Below are 23142 nucleotides of genomic sequence, written 5' to 3'. Positions count from 1 at the left end.
CTAACTGTATATCTGGAGTGTACAGATGGCTGTGTGTGTGTGTGTGTTCTAGCATCTGCTGTGTATGTGCCAAAGAAGAAGAGGAAGATGAAGGAGCTGAACAAGAAGGAGACTGTAGGAGACCTCCTAGATGCCTTTACTGAGGTATGTGTGTCTGCAAATGTTTGGATTCAGATGGGTCTTTGGGTTAGACCTGGGATGACAGGCAGTTCAGACAGGACTGTAGTTAACACCTCCTCCCCTCTTCAGGACCAGGTGGTGGGTAGCCCCCCTGAGGTGGAGAAGGCCCTACCCCTCCCTGCCTCCGCCCCTGAGGCAGGGGAGGCCCAGACCCCTGCCTCCGCTGCCCCGCCCGCCGCTGACGAGGTGGACGAGACCTGGGAGGAGAAGGAGGACAAGCTGGATGCTGAGAACATCAAACCCAAACAGGGAGAGCTGAAGTACCAGTACAAAGGGGGTGAGGCCCACTTCCTGGACTTTGGCCTGCGTGCGTGGGGGTGGGGGCGGGGGTGGCTGCACACACTTGTGTGTCCTAGTTAATCCTTATCTTCTTTTCAAAAAAAATATTCCTGAAAAGACCTTTAAGCATAATTGAGTTTCTATTCTCTTCTGGTTTTGCTCTTAAGTTTCAGTGCACCGCAAATATGTGTGTGGGGGCTCTGTAATCTCGCTTTTTCCACTGAATACAGCCGCTTTCGGGAGGTCACAGTGATAAGAAGCTCCACGTTTCCATGCTTAACTCCCCCTCCCTCTGCAGAGCACTGGAAACCCATCGACCCGGAGGACAAGAAGCGGTATGACAGGGAGTTCTTGCTGGGCTTCCAGAATTGCACCGCCAGCCTCAGCAAACCCGAAGGCCTTCCCCACATCAGTGACGTGGTCCTGGACAAGGTACACCTCCCCTCTCCATGCCCTCCGCTGGTTCCCACATCTCCAAATCCATTTGGTACACTTCAGTTTGTATTCTATTGTTCAGGTTGGTTTCACTTTGGTTCCTCTGCTTGTCCCCCTCCCCCCTCCAGGCTAACAAGACCCCCCTGCGTCAGCTGGACCCCAGCCGCCTGCCAGGGATGAACTGTGGGCCCGACTTCACACCCTCCTTCCTGGGTAACCTGGGCCGGCCTGGCATGGGCGGTGGAGGAGGAGGAAGAGGTGGAGGAGGGGGCAGGGGGCCGGTGAGTGAGATGATGGCTAGTTTCTCCAGTCGTGTCGGGTCATACTTCCGTGCTGGCGGGCCGTGTGTGGACATGGGCTGGTCCCTCCAGCTTCTTCTTCATGTTATCTGACTAACCTCCTCCCCCCCTCTCCTCCCCCACAGCCGTCCGGTATGGGCGGTCCCCGAGGCTCCCATCAGGGCCAGAGGAAAGAGCCGCGCAAGATCATCACCAGCATGTCCCTCAACAACGACGTGCAGCTCAACAAGGCGGAGAAGGCCTGGAAGCCCGGCGTGAAGAAGGCGGCGGGCCGCGGCGGCCCCCCGGACGAGGAGAACGACCCCGAGGAGCTGAAGACCCAGGAGCTGTTCAAGCGCGTGAGGAGCGTGCTCAACAAGCTCACGCCCCAGATGTTCCAGCAGCTGATGAAGCAGGTGCAGGAGATGACCATCGACACAGAGGACAGGCTGAAGGGGGTCATCGACCTCATCTTTGAGAAGGCCATCTCGGAGCCCAACTTCTCCGTGGCATACGCCAACATGTGCCGCTGCCTTATGGGGGTAGGTGGTGGGGGGGAGAGAGGGAAAGTGTGTGTGTGACCACATGAGAAATATCTGTGGTGTTTGTGAGAGCATCTCTGGAATGAGGCCCGGTGCGTTTTAGGTTGAGGCTACACTTCTCTCACACACACCCAAGCCTAGTTTAAAACTAAGCTGTGAACTTCTTTCAGCGCTGAGCTTTCCAACCACACCTTAAACATCCCTGAAACATCTTTCCTCTCACAAACACCTTTCTTTCTTTAGTGTTCTCTGCCTAAAAACCCTTGTTTGGTTTCCTCGTGCGTCCCCTCAGCTCAAAGTCCCCACCACCGACAAGCCAGGAACCACTGTGAACTTCCGCAAGCTCCTCCTCAACCGCTGCCAGAAGGAGTTTGAGAAGGACCAGGACGACGACGAGATCTTTGAGAAGAAGCAACAGGAGCTGGACGCCGCCGCCCCGGTACGAAACCCCCTGTGTGCACGGAGTTCCTTTAGCTCACATATATAACACAACAAGGCGAAGTTTAGCTTGGGTTAGATATACCTCAACGATCCTCTCGGCTGAATTTCCTGGCGTTGTTTCGGGGGGGTTCTGTCGAGCAACACAGCAGGACCACTAACCTTCTTCTCGATCTCCCTCCCTGACGCCATGCCCGTGTGCTCCCCCCCGCCTTCGACCACAATTCCCGCCGGCAGGAGGAGAAGCAGCGTCTGAAGGCGGAGCTTGAGGATGCCAAGGACAAGGCCCGGCGGCGCTCCCTGGGCAACATCAAGTTCATCGGGGAGCTGTTCAAGCTGAAGATGCTGACTGAGGCCATCATGCACGACTGCATCGTCAAGCTGCTGAAGAACCATGACGAGGAGTCTCTGGAGTGCCTCAGCAGGCTGCTGTCCACCATCGGCAAGGACCTGGACTTTGAGAAGGCCAAGGTGAGGGAGGACGAGGGGCTGTCTGTCCCCCTACACACACACACACACACACACACGTGTGCGGTGTCTAAGGTCGGCCTCTCTGTGTCTCTGCAGCCTCGAATGGACCAGTACTTCAACCAGATGGAGAAGATCATCAAGGAGAAGAAGACCTCGTCCAGGATCCGCTTCATGCTGCAGGACCTGCTGGATCTCCGACGGGTAACGCACACACACACACACAAACACAGAGGAAACTTGTCACTGAGCGATCCAATCTTGGTTGAACCCTGATCTTCAGGGCCACGTACGACGTGTTTGAAAGCAGGTGGCCTTGGAGCCTGTCTCGCACCTTAGCACGGCTCCCTGACTATCCCCTCCTGTTCTCTCATACATGCCATGTGAGGCATGTCAAGCCTGGCTGGCAGAGACACGCTAAAGCCCACATATGCAGTGCAAAGATTCAGTTGTCAAGGACCTCTTATTTGACCAAAGAAGGCCATGGTAAAAGACATGTTTAGTGTGCACTATATTCAGAATCTTGGCCCCAGACTGAGTAAGTTTTTAGGACCCTGAACACGTGAAGCCTGGATTGTTTTAGTCGCTCGTTTGACTTCCATTTTAGCCAGTGTAGCTTCCTGTTGTTTTATCTGGACCGCCCTCATGCTCAGACAGTCTCTTAGGGGACTGAGGGTGGGTAAGTGAAGGATGTGTGACAGTAGCATCGCTAGCAGCATGCTGTGATGGAGCGCTGTGTTCCAGCAGCTTGATGCTCCAGCATGGCGTTCCAGCAATTCCATTGAGCTGTTCCATCGTGTAACAACATCCATGATAAGCTTATGTGATGGGATCTCAACTATATTTAGCTTTTTTCGTATGTTGTGTAGATGTTTGGACTGCCTTTCACTCTCTTTTGCACCCAGTTGCAAGACGTTGTCGTTGTGGTGTGACTTCTGTCAATGTTGTGAGTGCACCTGTATGTTGGTAGCTCAACCAATAGGATCAAACACAAAATGTTAAAGAAATTGCCATAACTTTCCACCATGGTGTATTACATTAGTGTGTGTGTGTGGGTGGTACAGGTGTGTGTGTGTGTGGTGAACAGCCCCATAGATGTCCACACTGGTCCGTTCAGCCCTGGACAGTGTGGGTTTTTGAAGCAGGCTAAGAGTCGTGGCCTCCGCTCTCTAATGCAGGGCGGCTCCCTAAAGTAGATCCGCTCTGTGCCATAGGCTGAGACAGGCCCCGCCCTTATACCCCCTCCTGCCAAACCCAGCGACCCTAATCATTAGCACTTGCATATTAACATTAATTTCTCATATATTTGCTAGATTTTGGATTGTTGGTTTAGTACAGTCACCCGTGTGTGTGTGTTTGTGCGTCAGCAGCAAGGGTTTTTCCGTATTGCGTAACGTCATTTACCGGAACAAAAATCAATTCTATGCTGTTACACTTTAACCAGCTTCAATAAAACGACTCCTGCTGGGAGCAACAGCAGCTGTCCCTGTTTCCCAGCCCAGTCATCGTCCTCAGCCCAGCCAGGGTCCTCAGCCCAGTCAGGGTCCTCAGCCCAGCCAGGGTCCTCAGCCCAGCCAGGGTCCTCAGCCCAGCCAGGGTCCTCAGCCCAGCCAGGGTCCTCAGCCCAGCCAGTGTCCTCAGCCCAGCCAGCCCAGTCAGTGTCCTCAGCCCAGCCAGTGTCCTCAGCCCAGTCAGTGTCCTCAGCCCAGCCAGCCCAGTCAGGGTCCTCAGCCCAGTCAGGGTCCTCAGCCCAGTCAGGGTCCTCAGCCCAGTCAGGGTCCTCAGCCCAGTCAGTGTCCTCAGCCCAGTCAGTGTCCTCAGCCCAGTCAGGGTCCTCAGCCCAGCCAGCCCAGCCAGTGTCCTCAGCCCAGTCAGTGTCCTCAGCCCAGTCAGTGTCCTCAGCCCAGTCAGTGTCCTCAGCCCAGTCAGTGTCCTCAGCCCAGCCAGCCCAGTCAGTGTCCTCAGCCCAGTCAGTGTCCTCAGCCCAGCCAGCCCAGTCAGTGTCCTCAGCCCAGTCAGTGTCCTCAGCCCAGTCAGTGTCCTCAGCCCAGTCAGTGTCCTCAGCCCAGTCAGTGTCCTCAGCCCAGCCAGGGTCCTCAGCCCAGCCAGGGTCCTCAGGCCTTGCCCCTGCAGAGTGCTGGGGTCCTGCAGCTCTACATGTGACAGATGACGTGATGTTATAAAAGATGCAGTGATGGGAGTTTTCATAATGCAGGTTCAGCTGCCTCCTAGCCGGCGCGCACACACACACACAGCCTCTCCCCCTGCAGTCTGGCACTTTACCAGGAGCCACCCTGTCTGAAGAAAAACTCTCCTTCTCTCTCCCCCTCCCTGCTTCTCTCTCTCTCCCCTCCCTGCCTCTCTCTTTCTCTCTCTTCCAGAACACCTGGGTTCCCCGGAGGGGAGACCAAGGCCCCAAGACCATCGACCAGATCCACAAGGATGCAGAGCAGGAAGAACACCGGGAGCAGATCAAAGTCCAGCAGCAGTTCTTCGCCAAGACTGACAACAGAGGAGGTGGTGGAGGTAGTGGAGGAGGAGGTGGTGGAGGAGGAGGAGGGAGAGGTGGGCAGGGGGGACGTGGGAGCCAACACACCCCCCGGGGCCGTGAGAACCAGCCTCAGGACGAGGGCTGGAACACGGTGCCCATCACCACCAAAAACCGACCCATCGACACCTCCCGCCTCAGCAAGATCACCAAGGTTTGTGAAGCTAGCACAGAGAACCACACTGTGGAGCCCAAAGCCTCCCACTGTGGACTGGGGCCTGGGGGTCCACCAGCAGCTCCACTCTACCCCTGTGATGAATGTTTGCTCATGCTGCCTCCATCTCTCCTGTAGCCTGGAGCTCTGGATTTCAACAACCAGCTCCTGGCCCCTGGGGGCAAGGGCATGTGGGGCAGCTGGGGCAAGGGAAGCAGCGGAGGCACGGGGGCTAAACCAGCCGGGGAACCAGGTGAGCCCCACACACACACACACATCCTCCTCTTCTCCCCACAGCATGGTAATAATGAAGCACCTTGATGGAGGTCAGACTGTAAGCTGTGTGGTGTGTGTATGTGATGGTCCTCAGTGCCAGGTGGTCAGGAGTCAGGTGGTCGCCCTGCAGCCAGTAACAGGTTCTCGGCCCTGCAGCAAGCCGCCTCCACTGGACTCTCATCCGACGCTGACAGAAGAGTGCCTCAGAGGTAAGAACAATTAACTCACTCCAAAGAAATCTAGTTCAAACCGGTTCCATAGTAAAGCTCACCAGCCGAGGTTTTGTGTTGAGAGCACCGAACAGTCCCTTTGTTCTTGTCTGTGTGGTTTAAGTTTAGCCAACAAAGAGCAGCGTTTGAATATATTTTCAGTGGTTAAACGGGAAGTAACTTGCTACATTTAGCGAGTGTAAATTCCCCCTTGATGTGGTTTCCTAATGCCTCACCAGTCCCCCGTCTAAACGACCCCCCCCCCCTGCTGTCACAGGAACAGCTCCAGTCGCGAACGCTACGACCGGCGCGACGGGCCAGAGCGCCTGGACCGCGGCTACGACCGGCGCGACGACCGCGGCGAGCGGGACAGGAACCGTCCTCAGGTCACCAAGCGCAGCTTCAGCCGGGAGACGGAGGGCCGCGGCGGCGACCGGGAGCAGCGCAGCGGAGGGGGCGGGGCCGACCCGGTCCGCCGCGTGGCCAGCATGACGGACGACCGCGGCAGCAGAGAGCGCGCCCGCAGCAAAGAGAGCGGTGGGTCATCACCGCCAGAGGACGTTCAACAGTCCATGATCCTCCTTTCGATTATTGATCATGGGAACTTCTGTTATGTAACATCGTATTTTAAGTATTTAACAGTGGATAAAGTTTGTTTTTATTTTTAATCCATGTTAATGATGACATACTTATTCCGAAATATTGAATGGCAAGATAAAAGGGGATGTGAGGATGTGAGTTGTTCAGACGGCCATTTTGAAGGTGTGTGTGTGTGTGTGTGGTTTGACAGTGAAGAGAGAGAGCACCCCCACCCCTCCTCCTGCCCAGACCAAGCCTGCCTTGAGCGAAGAGGAGCTGGACAAGAAGTCCACAGCCATCATCGAGGAGTACCTCCACATCAACGACATGAAGGTACACAAACACACACACAGGCTCAAACACTCCTGTGTGGTTTATTGCAGTGGGTCCCCATAATTTATACCCAAAAGCCTAGTTTGCTGACGATATTGGATCTGAGACAAGCTTATACGAAGCCACTAAATAACATGTACATATTTACGTAAGTGTTTATCATATACATGTTTACTTGTCTAACTCCTTCTTCCCCTCCGGGCCTGCAGGAGGCGCTGCAGTGTGTGCAGGAGATGAACAGCGGCCAGCTGCTGTTTGTGTTTGTGCGGAACGGCATCGAGTCGACCCTGGAGCGCAGCCCCCTCGTCAGGGAGCACATGGGGCTCCTGCTGCACCAGCTCATCAAGGCTGGAGCCCTCACCTCCCAGCAGTACTACAAAGGGTGGGTGGGGGTGTGGGTGGGGGGTGTGGGGGTGCAAAGGGTAGCCTGGAGCCTGGATGTGGTTCATGCAGGATGCTGACTTGACGTGGGTTTGTACAGGCTTTTGGAGATCCTGGAGGTGGCCGAGGACATGGCCATAGACATCCCCCACATCTGGCTCTACCTGGCTGAGCTCATCACCCCCATGCTCCACGAAGGAGGCATCCCTATGGGACCGCTGTTCAGGTCAGTCCCAGGCTTCGGTTGAGGCCTAATCTCACATTAGTTCAATGGCAGAAACATGCATGATCCTGCTCTGAACACACGGCATCCTGTGGATAACCCTTGTCCTGGTGTTGACCCCTGACCCCTGCAGGGAGCTGGCCAAGCCTCTGACTCCCCAGGGCATGGCTGGAGGTCTGCTGGTCCAAATCCTCCAGCTTCTCTGTACAGCAATGGTGAGCTCCCAGCCTCTCAGCTTTTGCAAGTGTTGCATCTCAACACAAGAACATCTCTCTGACATAATCATAAGAAAATGTATTAGATTGTGACATTTTTTATAACATAATGTTTTACTTTGGTAAGTAAGAGTAAGTACTGCATAGCCTGTAGAGAGGAAATGGGGGATGTGTCTAAGTGACAGCTCATGCTGTCATTGCTTTCCACCTGATCCCGTTTTGCAATCCTCGTCCTCAGAGCCATAAGAAGGTGGGCACCATGTGGAGGGAGGCGGGACTTAACTGGAAGGACTTCCTGCCGGAAGACGAGGACGTCAACAAGTTTGTTACAGAAATGGTGATGTCACGACCCTTCAGGGTTACACCTGTTTTAATCCAAGGAGAACTACTGATTATTAAAAAATGTTGATTGTTTAGTTCTTAGGACTAGTTAGACTACTGTACTTTTTGCCTTTTGATTTAAGATCTGTGTATGTTTATTGTTTGCACCTTCCGGCCACAGTAAATTCTGTGTTTGTGTAAACCTATATGGCAAATAAAACCTAATTCTGATACCACCAACTACTTCCTCCCTCTGAGAGTCAGAGGAGGATGTGATGAGACTGAACCTGTGTGGCTCCTGTCTGCTGTCCGTCCTGTAGGATGTAGAGTTCACCCTGGGGGAGGAGGTGGAGAGGAGCAGCCTGAAGGGGCTGAGCCTGGACCAGTTGGCCCAGCAGCTGGACAGACTGATCCAGGACCAGGCGGACAACCAGCGCATCTTTGACTGGGTTGAGGTGCGAGACACTTTCTTATTAGTGTTTTGCTTGTTGTGTTTCTAAGGAAATAGACCCTGACTGTTGTGTTTCTAAGGAATTAGACCCTGACTGTTGTTGTGTTTCTAAGGAAATAGACCCTGACTGTGACGTTGTGTTTCAGGCTAACCTGGATGAGGAGCAGCTCTCCTCCAACTTGATCGTGAGAACTCTCATGACTTCCGTCTGCCAGTCGGCCATCATCTGTGAGTAACCCTGCTCTCGCTCCTCTCTCGCTCCTCTCTCGCTCTTCTCTCGCTCCTCTCTCGCTCCTCTCTCTAACCCTGCATCCTCCCCTCTCTTTTGCTCTCTCTCCCCCCCCTGCACCACTCTCTCTCGCTCTCCCCCCCCCCCTGCACCCACTCTCTCTCGCTCTCCCCCCCCCTGCACCCACTCTCTCTCGCTCTCCCCCCCCCTGCACCCACTCTCTCTCGCTCTCCCCCCCCCTGCACCCACTCTCTCTCGCTCTCCCCCCCTGCACCCACTCTCTCTCGCTCTCCCCCCCTGCACCCACTCTCTCTCGCTCTCCCCCCCCTGCACCCACTCTCTCTCGCTCTCCCCCCCTGCACCCACTCTCTTTCTCTAAGCCTGTGTACACATGTGACAGCCACGTACACTCAGGGGGTTTCCATTCCCTGGAGACAGAGTTGGCCCTATCACAGTTTGCTCCAGGTGTGGCGGGGTGTCAGGGAGTCAGATGGCTGAGCAGTGAGGGAGTCGGGCTAGTAATCAGAAGGTCACCGGATCGATTCCCCGCCGTGCCAAATGACGTTGTGTCCTTGGGCAAGGCACTTCACCCTACTTGCCTCGGGTGGGATTGTCCTTGTACTTACTGTCGCTCTGGATAAGAGCGTCTGCTAAATGACTAAATGTAAATGTGTTGACCCTGTCCCCTCCGCAGGTGAGACCCCGTACAAGGTGGACGCGGCTCAGCTGGTCCAGAGGGCCAAGCTGCTGCAGAAGTACCTGAGTGACGAGCAGAAGGAGCTGCAGGCCCTGTACGCCCTGCAGGCCCTCCTGGTGGAGATGGAACAACCTGCCAGTGAGTGACCCTCCTCCTCTACCTCTTCCTTCTTCTCCTTCCCCTCCACCACCCCCCTCCTCCTCTACCTCTTCCATCTTCTCCTTCCCCTCCACCACCCCCCTCCTCCTCTGCCTCTTCCTCCTTCTCCTTCCCCTCTACCACCCCTCCTCCTCTACCTCTTCCTTCTTCTCCTTCCCCTCCACCACCCCCTCCTCCACCACAATCACAGACCGTAAGTCTCTTGACAGTCCTAGATGGTGCGTTCCTAAGTACCTCTGGAGACCTGATGGTCAAACTTGATAAGTAATAAACCATTAGACAGCAGTGGAACCTTGTGGAACAGCTAGATTAGCTATGGAGCCACTGCACTGTGTTGAAACCATTCCAGGATAAACTTTCCCCTCGGTTCACTGTGTGCATGTTAACCAATCCCCCTTCTGTGTCTCTCTCTCTCTCTCTCTCTCTCTCTCTCTCTCTCTCTGTGTCTCTTCCTGTGTCTCTCTCTCTCTCTCTCTCTCTCTCTCTCTCTCTGTGTCTCTCTCCAGACTTGCTGCGTATGTTCTTTGACACGCTGTATGATGAGGACGTGATCAAAGAGGAGGCCTTCTATAAGTGGGAGTCCAGCAAGGACCCAGCAGAGCAGCAGGGCAAGGGCGTGGCCCTCAAGTCTGTCACCGCCTTCTTCACCTGGCTCCGTGAGGCCGAGGACGAATCAGACAACAGCTAGGACTTGGCCCCGCCTACCGGCGCGCCTCTGGAAGGAACCGAAGAGGATTTACAAAAGAAAAAAAAGAAAAAAAAAGGTTATTGCTTCTACGGTTTTGATGATCCTTGAAATGGGGTCTGTTTGAAACTACAAAATCCTTCTGCGCAAACACAACAACAACAAAAGAATGGAGAAACTGGGAGAGATTGTACTACAGATCCGTTTTCCTTGTTTTTTTTTCTGTGCTTCATTTTGTTTTGGAACTAAATAAAATTGAGAAGCGAATTAGCGTGCGCCTCGTGCCGAGGTTTTGAGCTTGCTGTTCCCTTCAGTGTTTTTTCAGGTTTTACCTCCTGTTTTAAAGGTGCGTCACGTTGCCGACGGCAACACCTATTCAAGACGTTTCACAAACCCCCAACTGACAAAAGACGATCCCCAACAGACAAAACTTTCAAAAGCTGCTCACACATCTATATTTTTTGATTCTGTCGTGTCGATGAGACATGATGACATCATGTGTTGTGTGTATGGTCTACCTGATGCTCTTACCTAGTGGGTTTGCTCTCTCTTTGGGTGTAGAATGATTGGAGTGCGTTTCTTTTTAAAACTGAAAAATGGACACGCTGGGATCGTCCATGGACATTTCAGACGTACAATGATTGGGGTCCCCTCCTAGCTTCCTGTAGACTGTGTCGGGACAGGAAGTGATGCGGAAGAAGGACGAGAGGGGCGATGGACCTGTTGCTGCTTTGGGGGGGGGGGCGCTCAATGCTTCCATAACGGCCACGCCCCGCAACCCCACACGCGTTTGCTTAGGCATTTCTCCAACACTTCAAACAAACTACGGGGCGGGAAAGGGATTGAGAGCCTGGCGAGGCCTTCTGACAAACCTGTAGTGCATTTTAGAAAGATAAAATCATTATTAAAACTTGAAAAAGCTATATAGATGAATCAACTTTTAAAGGCAACACAAAAAAAGGCAAAGTTAACAGTTCAAATCCTAAGGCCTTTTCTGCTTCCTTGAGTGGAAATGCATTTTAGGACAGTTCTGTAAATAAGGAGTTCTGTTTTATTTTTCAAAATAAGTGCTAATGTAATTTTTTTTTCTTTCTGAAACAGTGTTGGTTTCTCCTGTATTTATATTTCTCTCCTCAGCTAGCAGAAGGTGTTTGTAATTATCCACCGAAGTTATTGATTACAATTTAATTGAATGTGTAAATACTCTTTTGCTTTTCTTTATTACATATTTAATTAAGAAAAATAAATGCCTCTTTTCACATCTGAAACTGGAAAAGATAATAAAGAACATTGCAAATAAAAATTTAGTTCAGAAGCATGTCTGTTCTCGTGGGTGTGGTTTTCACAGTAATGTCAGATTGCATCCTGTCTTGTGCTGCCCTGTTTTTTAACACAACCGCACTGACAGCCTCGACTCTATCACTTGTCCTGTGGAATGAGGAATTTGTCAGTGCAACGTGTCATTCTCAGCCAATCACAGCATTGCTGATGTACTGCCGCTTGAATATGGCATTGGTGCCAGTCCATGGTGCGGGTCCATGGTGCGGGTCCATGGTGGGGGTCCATGGTGCGGGTCCATGGTGGGGGTCCATGGTGGGGGTCCATGGTGCGGGTCCATGGTGCGGGTCCATGGTGCGGGTCCATGGTGGGGGTCCATGGTGGGGGTCCATGGTGCGGGTCCATGGTGGGGGTCCATGGTGGGGGTCCATGGTGCGGGTCCATGGTGGGGGTCCATGGTGGGGGTCCATGGTGCGGGTCCATGGTGCGGGTCCATGGTGGGGGTCCATGGTGGGGGTTATTGTGTGCTGTGTCCTGTCAGGTCTAGGTTGCTACCTGTGCAGCTCCCAGCATAGCTGAGGGGGTTAACCAGAAACACCTGTTTCAGTTAACATGCAGAGATCATGAAGAAATGAGTGTGTAAGATACTATATACTTGCCCTGTACTGTACATTTGTGAAACTTAGGAATGTACAGCTTTAGACTTAGTAGGCAGCAATATGCTCTGTATTCACCATATATACCACACTCACAACTTTAAGGAGTTTGTCCAGACTGGGGCTAATTGCAAGGGCTTTACTCCCTGAGTGGGTCTGTGTGTTGGGTGTCACAACCCCATAGCAGCACATCAGTAGCTCCTTACAGCTCTGGATTCAGATCTGATCCCTTCATCCGTACACTCTTGAGAGACCCTCCTACAAAGCTCATGTAATTGCCACAATCGAAGCCCATTGTAATTTTACCTGGAAGACTTTTTGTCTCTGTTATCGGCTTATCTTGTCTCTTACAGGAGCTGTCCTCTCTCCACTGACAGTCTTCAGTTGCAGGGACTCTCATCTTAAGCTTCTTTTCACCTTTCACTGCCAGCTAGTTCTCAAACCCAGCTAACTGATTGGACCAAAAATGGAGCATTAGTACAGAGCGTGTTTCTTTTATCTCCAAGGTGATGGTAAGAGGTGGGCAGACCCTCAACAGGGATTCTTGAGCCAATCGGATTGAGCGTCAGCTGAGCCTCTGGTGTGTGATTGGGTGGGAGTTTGACAGGTGAAGATTTTTGGAAAACTAACCGAACCCCTTGAGATGATGGATGATGTAACATTTGGTTCCAGGCCAAACCAGGGCCCACTTCCGGCCATACCCACCACCTCACCAAGAGATGATTCCCGTTTGAATCACTAGAGGGTGCCATCACATTATATATTTCTCTGAAGATACTTCAGCTGTTTCTGTGTGTTGTGTGTTTGTACAGTGTGTCTGCTTGTGAGAATGAGTCAACCACTTCATCTGCACTTCAGGCATAAACTTGAACTTTACACTGTGTGGCTTTGTACCATTTCAGTATCAAGTCCACTCATAAGAATCTACATACACAAGGTCCTTAAAATGGCTGGGTTGTTATTGTGTGTAGCAAGGCCGTAGCCATGGAGTCAACGTTGGGGGGGGGGACAAATTACATAATTACGGGCAACGTGCATGGTTGCCTGTTGTAGCGTAGCACATTTATATTTTTATATCAATATCAATATAATATACAGCATATTTTGACCAGATTTGAATATTGGTGGGGATGTGTTCCCCCAATATATATTATGATTAGGGCCTGGGTGTGGAGAGCACATGTCAGTAGCGTGTTTGCAGGGACACCTGGATCTATGTCCCCCTCCCTTTAACCTCCAGTACATAAAAACACGATTCCCGTAAACGTGCTCCATCAGTCATTAACTCACTCAGAAAGCCATTTAGGGTCCGTGTGAGCATGTAAATAGTTTGGGGGGGTGGGTAGTTTGGGGGGGTGGGTAGTTTGGGGGGGTGGGTAGTCGGTGCAGCGTTGATGCGCTGAACCCTGGGGGGTCCCAGGGGGGGTCCCAGTGGGGGTCCGCTGTTCCATCTCGCTTTTAAAGCGGCTTTGATCTGTGCTCAGCTCTACAGCTTGTTTATGGCTAATGGCATACATGGCTGATGTTCAGAGGTGCTGGCTTAGCATAGACGTGTGTGTGTGTTGGAGATAATATTTATTATTGATGCGCAGGGATTAGGGACAGCAAATATCAAATATGCATTGGCTATCTCTTTGGAAATTTGAGTGCGGAAATGTTTTCTATTCTGTGAGACTTTTAAGCGCTTGCAATTTTTTTTCACTATCCCAAGTTCAGAAATTCATAGAGGCAGTGTGTGTTGTGCCCAGAATCTTGATTCAAATCAATGATTGACAGTTGTGAGATTATTCTGATATCAGAGACCCACGGTTCCTATCAGTGGTTTATGACAGGATTGACAGCTGGGGGAGGGCGGTGTCAGATTAAATCTCCCTGTTTCTCTCTTTTCTGACCACAGACAGTTCCTGTCCTTTCACAAGACATTGTCATGGAGACCAAGAGACTGCCGAGTCTGTGCCTGTGTCTGTTATTGGGTTCGGGTTTGACCATTGGCAAAGGTAAGGAAAAGAACAATGTTCAAAACATATTTTCTTATTAGTTGTTTTTATTAAAATCAACTCAAAATCATCAGTCATTAAGTAAGTTAATTTCTTGCACTTATTCAGAATGCACATGTTTCTCTATTCAGAGGTAGAAGTTACTGTTTCAAAAAACGATGGTTTTAGCTTGGATACTTACATTTCAATAAAAGATGACCTAACCTGAACCCAGGAGACGGTGATCTCATCTTCTCTCCTGCCGGCGTCTCACATCGACCAACAGAAAAACACTTAAGGAACTCATTTACTGTGTTCTCTCCTAAATCCAACAACTAAAGAATGCCTCGGGCGTTACGTAAGAGGGAGATCACTGGATAAGGATACACTCCTGTGCACTGCTCTCTGTCTCCAGTGGCGGAACATGAAAGACTTTGAGTCTTTCAGAGCTGGACCAGAGACCAGTCCGTAGAGAGTTAATTCCCTCTGATGTCAAACACGCACGCGTGCACACACACACACATACACACACTGAGACATATCACTGAAAGTAAAGCCCAGTATGTGCAGTTTTAAGCTCAAGCTTTAAGTAAAATGTTTGCTTGAATGAGGCTGTAGCTGAAATAGAAATAATACAGAAATAAATTATATTGTGCACAACACTGTGTGTGTGTGGCTCAGTGGAGGAGGAAAACCCCGAGTTCTGGATCTCGCAGGCCAAGAAGTCTCTGCAGGCAGTGTTGGACAGGAAGCTCAACACCAACGTGGCCAAGAACATCCTATTGTTCCTAGGAGACGGTGAGTGACATCACCAGCCTCCGTCTGCCTCCCTACCTGTGGTTGGGAGCTGTCTGGACCTGCAGCGTCTGACTGTGCACCGGGCGGTCTGTGTGGCAGGTATGGGTGTGACCACCATCACTGCTGCTCGCATCCTGAAAGGCCAGCTGCTGAACCAGACTGGAGAGGAGACCGTCATGACCATGGATACCTTCCCCTATGTGGGCCTAGCTAAGGTACACACACACACGTCCATGTTGAATTGCATGATCCACACACACAGAGACACACACATTTAAATACTTGACATGCTGCTCATCCACACACACACACACGCACACACCTATGCACACACACACAGGTATTCTTATCCACACACACACACACAATTTCATAAATCATTGCTTTGACGCACAGGCACAACCTTAGCCCAGGCAGTCAGGGCTGTGTGTGTGGTATTGATATGCATACAGTATGTTGTGTGAGTGAGATGTGAACTCATGCATGCACATCAGGACTCTGTACTCTATTCAAAATGTTTCATGTGTTGATGTGATGCCTTCTACATATGCATGTGTGTGTCTTGAATATCATCATATTCCACTTTAAAAGTAGTATATGATACTATATTGTGTGTATGCATTGTGTGCGTGTCTGCATGTGTGTGTCTGTGTGTGTCTCTGCATCTGTGTGTCTCTGTGTGTGTCTCTGCATGTGTGTGTCTGTGTGTGTGTGTGTCTGTGTGAGTCTCTGCATCTGTGTGTCTCTGCATCTGTGTGTCTCTGCATGTGTGTGTGTCTGTGTGTGTGTGTGTGTCTCTGCATGTGTGTGTGTGTGTCTGTGTGTGTCTCTGCATGTGTGTTTGTCTGTGTGTGTGTGTGTGTCTGTGTGTGTCTGTGTGACTCTCTGCATCTGTGTGTGTGTGTGCAGACCTATAGCGTGGACTTCCAGATCCCGGACAGTGCAGCTACAGCCACAGCTTACCTGTGTGGTGTGAAGACCAACCTCAACACGCTGGGCGTGAGTGCGGCCGCACGCAACGGGATCTGCAAGTCCCAGAAGGGCAACGAAGTCACCTCCATCCTCAAATGGGCCAAAGATGCAGGTGCTGACCAGCCCAGGGGTCTGAATGTGCTGATGTCTGCTCTTTAGCGCAGGAAAACAAGGAGTTCAGTGTTGTTTTGAGTGATTTTACCAAAACTGCCTTTCACTTGTATTCCTTTCACCGCCAGCGGACAAGGAATACAAGTTTAGCTATTGTTGTTGGTGCTTTTTACTGTCCTATCGTCCTACCCTCCTACTCTCCTACCCTCCTACCATCCAACCCCCTACCCTCCTACTCTCCTACCCTCCTACCCCCCAACTCTCCTACCCTCCTACCCTCCTACCCCCCAACTCTCCTACCCTCCTACCATCCAACCCCCCTACCCTCCTACTCTCCTACCCTCCTAATCCCCAACTCTCCTACCCTCCTATCCTCCAACCCTCCTACCCTCCAACTCTCATACCCTCCTACCCTCCAACCCTCCAACCCTCCTACCCTCCTACCCTCCTACTCTCCTACCTTCCTACCCTCCTACCCTCCAACTCTCCTACCCTCCTACCTTCCTACCCTCATACCCTCATACTCTCCTACCCTCCTACCCTCCTACCTTCCTACCCTCCTACCCTCCAACTCTCCTACCCTCCTACCCTCCTACCCTCCAACTCTCCTACCCTCCCACCCTCCTACCTGCCTACCCTCTTCCTCTCCTGCAGCCTTGCTGACGAAGCACCAGGCTGAACTTCAACTTGACTCATTATCATGTTCCCATGTTATCAGCAGCAATAAATATCGTATAACACAGGACCCCACGTCCCTGAGCCCTGCACAGCAGACTGATAGGACGCAGGTTTCCCTTGGCCCGGGTGTGCGTGTGTGTGTGTGTGTGTGTGTGTGTGTGTGTGGAGATGGTGTGTTGAGGGGAGGGGGGAGGGGCAATAGAAAAGCATTCAAACTGATTAACTGCTTGCTATGCGCATACTAAATGTACAGAAACTAATTTCAACACCATATCACCATAATGTGATACATTGCACACACACACACACACACAAACAACATTCTACATGTGCTACCAGCCTTGAAAGCCAGTGAGTGTGGTTAAAGACTGATGACATACTCTCCTTAGCTCTCTCCCCTCCCACATGTCTCCCTCCCTCTCAGGCAAGTCGGTTGGCATCGTCACGACAACGCGAGTGCAGCATGCCACCCCTGCCGCTACCTACGCCCACAGCGCCAGCCGCAAGTGGTACAGCGACGCTGACATGCCCGCTGCTGCCAAGAAAGATGGCTGCCTGGATATCGCCTCCCAGCTGCTCAATAACACAGATATAGATGTAGGAATCTGAGCTTTAGAACTCAACTGTCTGTAGGGTCCAAAGTCAACACCTTAATCCTGTCTGTAGGGTCCAAAGTCAACACCTTAATCCTGTCTGTAGGGTCCAAAGTCAACACCTTAATCCTGTCTGTAGGGTCTAAAGTCAACACCTTAATCCTGTCTGTAGGGTCTAAAGTCAACACCTTAATCCTGTCTGTAGGGTCTAAAGTCAACACCTTAATCCTGTCTGTAGGGTCTAAAGTCAACACCTTAATCCTGTCTGTAGGGTCTAAAGTCAACACCTTAATCCTGTCTGTAGGGTCTAAAGTCAACACCTTAATCCTGTCTGTAGGGTCTAAAGTCAACACCTTAATCCTGTCTGTAGAGTCTAAAGTCAACACCTTAATCCTGTCTGTAGGGTCCAAAGTCAACACCTTAATCCTGTCTGTAGGGTCCAAAGTCAACACCTTAATCCTGTCTGTAGGGTCTAAAGTCAACACCTTAATCCTGTCTGTAGGGTCTAAAGTCAACACCTTAATCCTGTCTGTAGGGTCTAAAGTCAACACCTTAATCCTGTCTGTAGGGTCTAGACTTCGCAGCCCTCTAGTGGTCCGCCAGGGTAATACTGGTGGGCCGCCAAACCAATGAAAACTGCAGTATGAAAAATGAATAAATATATAAATATTTATATATGCTGTTGGTAAATGATTGAAACAATTCGTACTAATCCGAAACGCCGATAGTTACGCTTGGCACATTGACGAAAGACCAACTGACATTTACGTATGGAAGCAAATCAGTGGCATAATGTTTTGAATTTGAATAGGCATTGAGAATTTAACATTGTAATTTTAACACCACCGAATTTGTTGGTTTGGAATTTACCTCTTTAAAATAAAAATATTAATTTATTTCAATGTAAAATAAAAATCTGATCCCACAAATGTAGTTTCTGAAATTCAACAAATTTTGAGCCAAAAAAAGTTGGAAACGGTCAGGAATGGCAGTGATACAGTAAAATACAATCTAAAATACTTAGAGGTAGATTCTTCTGTGTGTCTTTCTAAATCTGTGTGTGTGTCTCTGCTTGTGTGTGTGTGTCCAGGTGATTATTGGCGGGGGGAGGAAGCACATGACCCCTAAGGGCACGGTGGACCCTGAGTACCCCTCAGACCTGGCCTCCAGGGGCAAGAGGGAGGACGGGCGTGACCTCATCTCAGAGTGGCAGCACATGAAACTGGGGAAGGTGGGCACACACAGACACACACACACCCAGTCCCCAAAATACACACACACACAATGACACACTGACAATGACACACATAAACACATACACCTCTCGTCACAACAACCAAAAACGTCACTCGAAAACGCATCTGAATGGTAGGAGCAACTCTGCCACTGTGAAAACAAAGCGAGTCATCTGACAAACATCAACATCAGCATCTGCAACACGAGCAGAACAAGGTGGCTCCCCTCCTGATGGTTTACATGTCCTTGCATGTGTACCACAGGTCGCTCGTTACGTGTGGAACAGAACCGACTTTGATTCCGTCGACCCTGACACCACGGACTACCTGATAGGTGAGTCATTGGGTCGTTTCAGCCTCCGATCCTCATCAAGACTGGAACGTGAATGCTCCACACCTTCCTGTGAGGGGCATTCACCACGCTGGGGCGTGTGCCCTTGGTTTCTCAGTGGGCTACGGCAGATGGTGTGGTGTTGCTTCATTCACTACTTCTCAGGCTGCAGTGAAGGACGTCGAACTAGCGTACCTGTCGGGGGAGAGAGAGAGAGAGAGAGAGAGAGGGAGAGGGAGAGGGAGAGGGAGAGGGAGAGGGAGAGGGAGAAAGAGAAAGAGAGAGTGAAAGAGAGAGTGAAAGAGAGAGTGAAAGAAAGAGTGAAAGAGAGAGAGTGAAAGAGAGAGTGAAAGAGAGAGAGTGAAAGAGAGAGAGTGAAAGAGAGAGTGAAAGATAGAGAGTGAAAGAGAGAGAGTGAAAGAGAGAGTGAAAGAGAGAGAGTGAAAGAGAGAGAGTGAAAGAGTGTGAGAGAGAGAGAGACACACAACTGGGTCAGGGTTACTACGGTTTAGCTGTGGTGACACTGTGTTTGCCTTGCAGTGCTGTGCATCAGTAAGCCAGGCACTGTGTTTGCCTTGCTGTGCTGTGCATCAGTAAGCCAGGCACTGTGTTTGCCTTGCCTTGTTGTGCATCAGTAAGCCAGGCTTCACCCCCCTGTACTGGAATTCTCCATTAATTACACTAAATGACTCATCTTGGAAATGTGTTTCGCTGTTTTATGATCTAACTGCTCCCACTGTCCCAGTCTTGTTCTGCCACATCAAAACTCAAATACATTTGTGTGTGTGTCTGTACGTTTACACATTTACATAAATATTCATATGTGTGTGTGCTTTAAGTGTGCACACGCTCTGTGTGTGTGTTGATGAGCATCTCCCCTCCTCCTCCCAGCTCTGTTTGAGCCTGGAGACCTGCGCTTTGACGTGGAGCGAGACCCCCGCATGGATCCCTCCATCGCCGAGACGACGGAGAAGGCCATCCGCATCCTCCGCAGGAACCCCAGGGGCTTCTTCTTGCTGGTGGAAGGTGAGGAAGGTGGTTGGTCCATTAACCTGTCAATCAAGCTGGGAATCAAAGTGCCTGTTAAACCCACACAGCCATCGATCCATCTGGTCCCAAGGGTTTGAGCCTGAATCAGGCCACCTGATGTTCGTTACAGCCTATCAAATCACCGATTCATATAAATCAGCACAGACTAACCAATGTAAGACACTCTCTTGACAACCCAGATCAATTGACAGTTCATACTATTGATTTTACAATAGTCGTTATACGTGCCCTTTGATTCTCTATTAGGTCAATGCTCTACGTATAGATTTGAGCTTAATAAACCATTTGTTTTCCCCCGGCTTGCCGAGTGGGACTGTTTCAGCCTGTGAATGAGGTGTGTAGTCGGGGCAGTGTGTGTTGCGGCAGTGTGTGTGTGTGTATCTGGTGGAGGGACACGTGTGTGCAGTGTTTGTCGCAGTGTGATGGGCTGTGGGGCTACAACTCGGGGTGACGCATTGCTCCGCCGCACCGGGTGCTCTCAACCCCTCTGACCCACACCATCTCCACCCCCACCATCTCCACCCCCACCATCTCCACCCGCCCCACCCCCACCATCTCCACCCCCACCCGCACTCCTCGTCCTACCCCAGTTTAAGGCTGCCTCAGAGGAGTATTGAACAATAGCTTTAATATAACGCGCAGGGTTAAAAATAGATATGGACATATGGTGCACACGCTCACTACGCTAGACCTTGGAGCCTCACTGATTACCCTGAGGTGATGCGCACACACACACACACACACACACACACACACACACACGTCATTCTCACTGTCGGTGTGAGAAAAGACAACACACGTGTTACTTTACATGAGAAGTCATGGATTGTTCTTTAAACGTAATTACAGTATTATGTGTAGTTAATATGGGAATGTTTTTCTAAAGACATAATAATCTTATAATACGAGAGAGTACAGTACAAGATCTCACAATCAGTGAGGCTCAAGGCTAAATTAATAGAAATGTACTTAAAATATTATATTCTAGTATTTGAGCATCTGGTCATTGATTTCTTTTATATTCTATTTAACACAGTTTCAGTTATTTTCATCCTGAACTAAATTCAGTGTATTTGCTGGAAACCGTCTTTTAGAATGACGGGCACCACCAACAGCCAATGGGTGACCAGTGTTCGGCTTGTCCCCTCCCTCTGCGAGGCAGGTGGGCGTATTGACCAGGGTCACCATGCCAGCAGGGCATCCATGGCCCTTCATGAGACGGTTGCCTTGGACAACGCTGTCGCTAAGGGCCTGGAACTGACAGATGAGAAAGAGACTCTCACCGTGGTTACGGCTGACCACTCCCATGCCTTCTCTTTTAATGGATATCCCTTCAGAGGGAACAGCATTCTGGGTAAGGAATGACTTTGTAGGAATCCTTTCGACCTTAGACACTATACTGGGTCATGACATTTTTTCCAACATGACATAGTGTCACAAACATGGAGAGCAAATTGGACACATTGAGTGATTTGTTGGGTGAATCATTTTGTCTCCACACAAGATGTAACGGAACAGTGAGTGGAGGCAATTGATCTTGCTGCATTGATCCTATTGAAATTGATTGGGGCTCCAACACACCACACTGTAGATTAACACACACAAATGCACACACACACATCTACTCCCGTTTCTCCCGCTCTGCCAGCACATCTCTGCCCCCCCCCCCCCCTTCCCCCTAGGTGACATGGCAGTGATGTCATCGGAGGTGGCGGCCCTGGTCTCTTTGCTCGGCTGGTTTTGTCTGGGTCTCCGTCTGCCAGACGCCATCGGCAGCTTGACATTTCCTCCCCCCTGCCGTCACGGAGGGAAAACAAACAGCTCCCAGCCTTCTCCTTCCCTCCATCCCCTCTCGGTCTTTCATCTCTTACTCCTCCCCCTTTCGCTCCAGCCTCTCTCCTCTCTCTCCCCCCATCCCTTCCTCTTCACCTCTTCTGCTCATCCTTCTCTCCTTCCTCCCTCTCATAACGGCCGCCCCTCTCTCTCCCCTCTCCTACACTCGCCCCCTTTCCCCTTCATCCTCTGTCTCCCTATATCACTCCACCCCCCCCTCCCCCCCCCCCAGCTGGGTGATTAATAAGCCAGTGAAACATTGAGTACTCCATCAGCAGGGACTCTACCGCTACCTCAACTGGGGATTCAACAAGCTGCTCTCAGCCCTACCCACTCCACCCTCCCAGGACACACACACACGGGAGGCGCGCGTGTGCGTGGGCACTTGTCTGTGTGTGTGTGTGTGTGTGTGTAGCACCTTTATGTTGTTAACATGGCCGTGGCGTCGTCCTCTCTCCCAGGGAAGTCTCCACTGTGGGCGAAGGACGTTCTCCCCTTCACCACGCTTATGTACGGCAACGGGCCCGGCTACAAAGTAGTCAACAACAAGCGTCCGGATATCCGCAATGTCAACACAAGTAAGAAAGGAAAACATTTGTATTCATTGAGGGACTCCTGCTGTTAAAGTCTTCAAACAGCCTGTGTAAAGATTGCCCTCTGTCTCTGTTATAATATCTGCTGAACAGCAACGCTGGGCTGGGTTTAAAGTGCTTTACTTTCTTGGTTCCACTGACTGATCTGAGACAGGGTGGAAATGTTGACCAGATGAGTCCGAGGGGGAATCTTTCTACACACGTACCCCTGAACTGAGCCCCAGAGCCCCAGGGAGACCTGTCTGTCACACCTAGTTCAGCTCACACCCCCCCCCCTCCTCTCTGACAGTGACTTGTTCTGCCTCACTAAGTCCACCTGTTTGAGTCATCCACGCTGTACTCTTCTCCTCTTCTTCCTCTCTCTCTACCAGAGACGAAGGACTACGTCCAGCAGTCGGCGGTCCCGTTGGACACAGAGACCCATGGAGGCGAGGACGTGGCTGTTCTGGCTCGCGGGCCCATGGCCCACCTCTTTCAGGGGGTGCAGGAGCAGAGCTACATCGCCCACGCCCTGGCATACGCTGCTTGCGTGGGGCAAGACCTGAGGCACTGCCAAGGGGGCCTGGACTCCACCAAGGCCCCCCAGGGTAGCACCACCACCACTGTCAGGAACACAGCTTCTACCTGTGGGCCGTGTGGGCCCCTTTTGATGGCTCTGACAGCTGTGCTGACTGGATGGCTGCACTGAGGAATGGTTGGATGGTGACAGAGAGATAGAGCAAGAAAAGGTGTAAAAATGATCAGAATCTCGTTTAGAAATCATTTTAAATTATGCTTGTGCATTTACTTTTAAAAGAGAATATATTTGCCATGTAAGAATTCTGTAATACACTTCTCCATTGTGTGGAAATGTATTTTTTTAATGCTTTAATTTTGTAACACAGACAACATTTCATGTGCTCATTTCACAAAAAAGGGTCCGACATGGTTAACAGTGACTAATGTCATAATTTCTTCC

General features: G+C 50.8%; 2 protein-coding genes across 2 annotated transcripts in view; both read left to right on the top strand.

The window, feature by feature from the left end:
• The window catches only part of LOC124477492 (eukaryotic translation initiation factor 4 gamma 1-like), a 30283-nt gene extending 18900 nt beyond the window's left edge, over positions 1–11383 (top strand). The window contains 21 exon segments of the mRNA XM_047035302.1: positions 53–144; positions 250–457; positions 758–891; positions 1023–1175; positions 1319–1714; positions 2007–2153; positions 2390–2623; positions 2720–2824; positions 5002–5322; positions 5461–5575; positions 5693–5807; positions 6085–6344; positions 6598–6719; positions 6929–7101; positions 7201–7326; positions 7457–7538; positions 7777–7875; positions 8180–8314; positions 8457–8538; positions 9234–9374; positions 9902–11383. Of these exon segments, the coding sequence (XP_046891258.1) occupies positions 53–144; positions 250–457; positions 758–891; positions 1023–1175; positions 1319–1714; positions 2007–2153; positions 2390–2623; positions 2720–2824; positions 5002–5322; positions 5461–5575; positions 5693–5807; positions 6085–6344; positions 6598–6719; positions 6929–7101; positions 7201–7326; positions 7457–7538; positions 7777–7875; positions 8180–8314; positions 8457–8538; positions 9234–9374; positions 9902–10083 (3422 nt within the window). The 3' untranslated portion in view covers positions 10084–11383.
• A 2558-nt stretch (positions 11384–13941) lies between these two features.
• alp3 (alkaline phosphatase 3) lies at positions 13942–23034 on the top strand. Its single transcript, XM_047036028.1, has 11 exons — positions 13942–14011; positions 14672–14788; positions 14888–15003; positions 15698–15872; positions 16974–17146; positions 18233–18373; positions 18642–18711; positions 19600–19734; positions 20921–21112; positions 22053–22169; positions 22556–23034. The coding sequence occupies exons 1-11, from the start codon at positions 13942–13944 to the stop codon at positions 22870–22872; spliced, it is 1623 nt and encodes a 540-aa protein (XP_046891984.1). The 3' UTR covers positions 22873–23034.
• Positions 23035–23142: the final 108 nt, after the last annotated feature.

Source organism: Hypomesus transpacificus, chromosome 15 (assembly GCF_021917145.1).
Source record: "Hypomesus transpacificus isolate Combined female chromosome 15, fHypTra1, whole genome shotgun sequence".
In the NCBI taxonomy this organism is placed as follows: Eukaryota; Metazoa; Chordata; class Actinopteri; order Osmeriformes; family Osmeridae; genus Hypomesus; species Hypomesus transpacificus.
The sequence above is the reverse complement of the archived record's forward strand: the minus strand, read 5'-3'. Positions and strand labels throughout refer to the sequence as shown.